The sequence below is a fragment of the Canis lupus genome, chromosome 35, assembly GCF_011100685.1.
Source record: "Canis lupus familiaris isolate Mischka breed German Shepherd chromosome 35, alternate assembly UU_Cfam_GSD_1.0, whole genome shotgun sequence".
Classification (NCBI taxonomy): domain Eukaryota; kingdom Metazoa; phylum Chordata; class Mammalia; order Carnivora; family Canidae; genus Canis; species Canis lupus.
Window position 1 is genome coordinate 11,626,651 of NC_049256.1, and position 6,613 is coordinate 11,633,263.

Genomic DNA, 6,613 nt, shown 5'->3' on the forward strand with positions numbered 1-6,613 from the left:
CCTCTGTCTTACTCAGGTTCATGGGCAGCCCTTCTTCTTTCATTTTTTTTAAGTTTTTTTTATTTATTCATTTGGCAGAGAGAAAGAGAGCACAAGTGAGAGCACAAGCAGAGGAGGGGGATGAGGGAGAGGGAGAAGCAGACTCCTCACTAAGGAGGAAGCATGACTTGGGGTTGGATCCCAGGACCCCTGGATCATGACCTGAGCCAAAGGCAGGCACTCAACCCACTGAGCCAGCCAGGCGGCCCTGGGCAACTCTTCTTATCACACAAGTGAAAACACAGCTTGCATGATTTCCCACAGAAATTTGATTGAAAGTTGTGCATTTTTAAATGTCATTTAAAAAAACTATCTGGTCAGGTTTTTGTTTGTCAAAATAAAAGGTATCAGTTATTCTGTTCCCAATTCCAGTGAAGAGTGATTTTCTGGGAAACCTGGGTGGTTCAGTGGTTGAGCATCTACCTTTGGCTCAAGTCATGATCCCGGGGTCCTGGGATCGAGTCCCTTATCAGGCTCCCTGCAGGAAGCCTGCTTCTCCCTCTGCCTATGTCTCTGTCTCTCTCATGAATTAATAAATAAAAGCTTTTTTAAAAAATGGGAGTATACTTACCAGTGGGTGCCTGGAACCAAGGGAGATGTGGAATTCTTTTACTCATTCATTCCTTCATTCAACACACACAAATAGGTAAATCAATAGTATAAATATGGTAACATATATATTTATACATTACAAGGTTGAGGGAATGGAAAAGTAAGGCTAGACTTTCCACTAATTCCCAGCCCATTAATTCCTTAGTGACCCTGGGACTTTATTTATGTATGTATGTATGTATGTATTTAAAAGATTTTATTCATTTATGAGAGACACAGAGAGAGGCAGAGGGAGAAGTAGGCTTCTCGCAGGGAACTGATGTGGGACTCGATCCCCTGACCGGGATCACACCCTGAGCTGAAGGCAGACACTCAACCACTGAGCCACCCAGGCGTCCCAGTGACCCTGGGTCTTAAATCCTTTTTCTATCTGTATTTCTTTCTTTAAGAAAAAACTCAAAAGATGCAGTATCTGATGTTCTGTGGCTATTTTACACGACTAGAGCCTCACCAAAGCCTCAGAGTGGTTTCTAGGAGACATTGTTCATTAAGGTGTCGCTAGCACCTTTACCTCATAGTCTAACAGGCTTTATTTACATTTATCATTATTATCATCAACAGGTGCAATATGCATTTATGGGCTGACACACACTTTCTCACCATGGTTTATTTTGCTCTTGCCCCTCCATTGGCTGGCACTTGTTGCCTGGGAGCCCTCCGCCACCCAAAAATGTCTTCGATGGTTTCCCTTTGCAACAAGATGAAGGTCAAGTTTTTCATGCAAGACCTTTTATGACAGCCTGCCTAGCCACGCACAACAGAGCTTCAACTCAGTGCTCTCTAGGTCTTGCCACCTTGCCTTTTCACATGGGAAGCCTCGTGGTACTGAGGTGCCAGTGGATCTTCTTTTGTCCCCTTGGTGATTTCTTTCGTTCATAGAGATTCAGAATCTTCTATCCTTCCAAATAAAGGATACTCTCTTAATTTTGGAGCTATGTTCTAGATAGCTCCATGACTAGAAGAATTCCTTACAAATTTACACAAAAAATAAAAACTGAGTGGAAGAAAGAGCAAGTGTTTAAGGGGGCCCCAGGGGAGGGTAAACATGTCTCGCCTGATTAATTGGCTAGTTCGAGAGTAATTGCTTCCAAGGTGAGTGACGAGGCTCGGTTGCTAGGCTTGCAGGTGCCAGCCGGGTCCTTGCCTTCAGTCAAAGGCGTGTAGGGAAGGAAGGCTGAGCTGTTCAGTCTCAGTATCAAAAAAATACACGGTGTCTGTTCTGGGTGAGCAGGTCTTAGGGCCTATTAGGAGGGAAAGGTAACAATTACAGCCTTTCTCTGTTCGACATGCGGTTGCTTAAAAAGTTCTCCTGTGGGTTCTCTTGGTTTTTATTAAATAGCAGAACCTGGGGGTGGGGGAAGTTGGCTCCAGGACAGCCAAAAGGGCAGAGAGGAGAAACAGCTAAATTTTCAACGCACAAACAATGCCATTTGAAGTAATGGAGTGAATTCAGAAACATTAGGGCAGCTCCTAATTTGGCCAGTGTATATTTCTTAATATCATGGCACTATAATGTCTGTCCCCAAGCCTGTGTAGATGCAAACCCCTGTGCTGCAGGCCAGTTGGAAACAACAGTGTAAACAGCCTCTGTTGGCCTAATTAAGTTACGCATCTGCACCCTGAACACTTCGTCAGGCTGCAAATATATTAATAGTCATTCTAAGCCAAGAAGCTTTGCCAAGCCAGATGCTGAAATTACTCTCTGTTGTTTTGAAACAAAATATACAATAACCTAATATTTGAAGGTGTTATTGGGAAAAAGAGAAGCTTGGGATTGACTTTTCCATGATCATGCACACCTCTGTCATGTTTTTTGCTTTATTCCTCTTCTGTGGAAGACGCTAAGAATTATATTTACCTGCCTTTTAGCTCATAATGGCTACATTTTCTTTTTCTCCTGCTTTGCCGAAAAAGTTGAAGGTGGGTTCTACATGGAGTTCATTTGTGGTGGGTCTTAAAGAAGGAGGAAGATTTAGTGATGAAGAGAGGAAAATAAAGTACAAGTTGGAAGAATGAAAAATAGGAACAATGGAAAGTGGCAGAAAGGAAAGCTACAGAGGGTCACCTCGCTGGCTTGGTCCATGGAACGCGAGACTCTTGATCTTGGGCGTCGTGAGTTCGAGCCCCATGTTGGGCATAGAGTTTATTTCAAAAACAAACAAACAGGGGTGCCTGGGTGGCTCAGCGGTTAAGTGTCTGCCTTTGGCTCAGGTCATGATCTCAGGGTCCTGGGATCGAGCCCCCTGTTGGGCTTCCTGCTCAGAGAGGAGCCTGCTTCTTCCTCTCCCTCTGCCCTTCCCCCCATTTCTTCTCTCTCTCTCTGATAAATAAATAAAATATTTTAAAAAATGAAAATAAACAAACAAACAATACAGTGTGCTCAGGAAGTGGTATGTCTATCATTTGGAGCTCGGTGTCTGGAATCATGGGGGCTGGGATTGATTTTCCTACCCCTGCCAAAGCAAGGGGTCAGCCCACTATCCTCTTCCTTCCATTAGTAGCAGGGTAGAGACTTTTCAAAAGAAGGGAGAGAAAGCACACTGAAGGACTTGATTTCTTCATAGGGTGGGTGGGGGCTCATTGGGTTAATGCCATAGGGTGGAGGGTCTGAGGTATGACATTCAGAGTGAGGAGAAACAGGAAGGCATTCAGGAGTTGAACCTGCATTTTAGAAGTCATCATAAATAAAATATATTCATCTATATTTAAAAAAAAAAACAACTGTTAGAAAAGTGGAGGGTTGAAGATGAGAAACTTCTAAGTCAAAGAGCTTGATATTCTTTAGCCAAAACACTACCTTTACAGGTGGGGGAAACAGCGTTCATTTCCTAGGTGGTCAACAAGCCTGCGTGGGCAGGTACAAAACCCTTCTCTGAGGATCAGCTGATGTTCTCTGGGTGTTTAAGACTCGAGTGCCCCCCAGGTCCCCTAATCTGAACATCACTTGTGGCCAGGATTCAAATTCATTCCAGGGAAGCTTTAAAGCCCTAAGTAAACGAGAGGAGGTCACCTGGGACTTGTTCGTGTGGCTCCAGCACCCTGTGACAAAGCACCGCCATGGACCTCCCAAGGGGAGGAGAGGGGCTGGCACCTAATCTCAAAGTCCCAGGATGGGGAACCTGCAGTGGCCCGTCCCCTAGGACTGGAAATCCCGTCATCTCTTGTTCTAGAAAAAGGTAGGGCGGGCCCCAAAGCATTACAAAGGAGCCGCGATGGATGCTGTTGCTTTTCATTTCAGATCTTGTCACCTCGGTGGCTTTTGTCATTAGAGCATTTTTTTTTTCATTAAGGGTTTGAGAAGGGGGGCCGCGCTGCATCCCGTGGATTGTGCAGGAAGGGTCGCAGGGCCAGGTGACTGCCAGGAGCCACCAGAGGGGACAGCCCCACGGGACAGCGGCCTGGGGATGACTAGCAGGAAGCAGCACGCCTGCCAGAGCACATTATTTCAACTTTGGCTTTCGCTGGGCTAATTCCCTGCGTGGCCAAAACGAGGGTGTGGGGGTTGGGGGGGGCAGACACACGGGCAACTCCAAGGCAGGACATCTGAGAAGCCAAATCTGCGGGGGGACAGGAGCTGCCGGAGCTGGGGGGCGGCGGCCAGCAGGTGCAGGCAGGAGGTGGGGGGGGGAGGCTGGGCTTCGGGGACCTGCCACCGGGCTGTGGACAAAGGCGATCCAGTAGCAGAACGAGGCTGCTGGTATCAGCCCAGGGAGGCCTCCCGGGTGACACTGACTCAGTTCCCCGCGCTCCCTCGGGCCAGGAGGCACCGGAGCATGTGCCGAAGCCAGGACTCCGAGGCAGAAGAAAGTCTGGGGAAGGACTTGCCGATCCTGGCCGTCTTGCAGCCTCGCCCCCCTGGGAGGCATGCCTTCATCCACGCGCTACCTCTTCATAGCTTCCGTCTCCTGCGTGGTCGTTTTTATCGTGTGCTACATGTTGGGTCCTGGGGGAGAGCAAAGCTTCCAGAAGCTGAATCACTCGGAGGCTCTGATGCTGACTCAGGTTTGCACATCCTTTATCAAAGGCAAAGCGCCGTTCCCGTGGAGAAACAAACTGATGATCCACCAGAGGACTTCGTGCAGGGATTACCTGACCCGGAGCCACTACATCACAGCCCCTTTATCTAAAGAAGAGGCTGACTTTGCTTTGGCGTACACCATGGTCATCCATCACCATTTCGAGACCTTCGCCAGGCTCTTTAGAGCCATTTACATGCCCCAGAATGTCTACTGTGTGCATGTGGATGAAAAGGCGACAGCTGAATTTAAAGATGCAGTAGAGCAGCTGCTGAGCTGCTTCCCCAACGCCTTCCTGGCCTCGAGGATGGAGCCCGTGGTCTACGGGGGCATCTCCAGGCTCCAGGCCGACCTGAACTGCCTCAAGGACCTCGCGGCCTCCCAGGTGCCCTGGAAGTACGCCATCAACACGTGTGGCCAGGATTTCCCCCTGAAGACCAACAAGGAGATCGTCCGGTATCTGAAGGGTTATAGAGGGAAAAACATCACCCCCGGGGTGCTGCCCCCCAGTCACGCCATCGGCCGCACCAAGTACGTCCACCGGGAGCACCTGGGCAAAGAGCTTTCCTATGTGATCAGAACCACAGCGTTGAAACCACCCCCTCCCCATAATCTCACCATTTACTTTGGCTCTGCCTATGTTGCTCTATCAAGAGAGTTTACCGACTTCGTCCTCCACGACCCACGGGCTGTTGACTTGCTCCAGTGGTCCAAAGACACTTTTAGTCCTGATGAACATTTCTGGGTGACGCTCAATAGGATCCCAGGTATGTGCGATTCCGTGTTTCACATAATGGCACGTGGTGTACTTGGAAAGGCTTTTCAAGAGCCTGGTCCTTCGTAGTGGACGTAGAGGATGAAAAGTGAAATCCATGGTTCTCGCTCTGGATCCTTTCCAGACGCAGAATCGGGGCCTGGCGTGGCCAAGTATTACCTTTCAGCAGTATTGCCTGACAACTGATCATGGTCTCTTGTGTGCATCTTGCTACATCTTTGCCACAATAGGTATTACTGTTCTCAGTCCATGGTGGTGGTCTTGCTCTCCCCCAGATTTGTCAGACTCGCTCTTACGCCAGGGCCTTGGCCTCAGCCAATCTCCTTCCTACCCCCAGACCTTTATAGGCTTTTTGTCAGCCAGATGTCTATAGCTCACAGAGGTTGAGCTCACCACCCCACCCCACTGTTCTTCTTTCAAAGGAATTTGGAACAACCATTTTTTTCATTCGGAATAATCATATTTACTTATTTGCATGGGTTTGTTCTTGGCCTCCTCTGCATTATAAGCTCCATGATGTTGGGGTCATTTTCTATCTTGTTATCTACTGCATGGTGGATAAATTAAATAAATGATTGAGTGATAGAATGAATGAATGAATGGACAAGCATAAGGCTTCACACTATGGTTGTCTCCCTAAGACCCACTGAATTGAAAATATTTGGACTCATACATATGCTGTATCACACGTGTAGAGTTTTGTGGGTTTTTTTTTTTAACATCTTACTTCAGATCACAAATGAGATTCTAGGAGCAGCTCCTTCTCTCATCAAAACATTTCTGCCTTTACTAATGGACGAGATCAATTATTTTTTAAGCTACATAAAACATGATAGGATTTCCTCTGAAGGAAATCGCATGCTTTGGACTCAATAAAAAAATACAAAATGGATCTCTGATGAACTCAACAGCATTATTATAGCAAGAGAAAAGCAATCATTGTTCTGGTTTTGGGGGGCTGCCAACTTGGAAACACTGGTAGGTGCTCTCAGGCTGCAGGGTAGGGCCTGCTGGGCGATAAACATGCCAGTATTCTCTGGAAAATACCGTGTTTGGTCTCTGAATCCCAGGGTGACTGGCCTGGTGAACAGGGTTTGCTCTTGTACTGTGAGCTCTCTCTCTCCTGACCTCCCTCTCTGCATGACCCCACTTTCACCTCTTGTCTGTTGTT

At 47.6% G+C, this 6,613-nt stretch overlaps 1 protein-coding gene across 3 annotated transcripts in view; it reads left to right on the forward strand.

The window, feature by feature from the left end:
• Positions 1-6,613, forward strand: part of GCNT2 (glucosaminyl (N-acetyl) transferase 2 (I blood group)) — an 83,008-nt gene that overhangs the window by 20,702 nt on the left and 55,693 nt on the right. Inside the window, exon 1 of one of the 3 annotated variants that reach the window (XM_038584151.1) lies at positions 4,333-5,434. The exons of the other annotated variants lie outside the window; for them this stretch is intronic. Coding sequence (XP_038440079.1) covers positions 4,516-5,434 — 919 coding nt within the window. The 5' untranslated portion in view covers positions 4,333-4,515. Of the gene's footprint in view, positions 1-4,332; positions 5,435-6,613 lie in introns of those variants that run through there. 3 annotated transcript variants of the gene reach the window in all.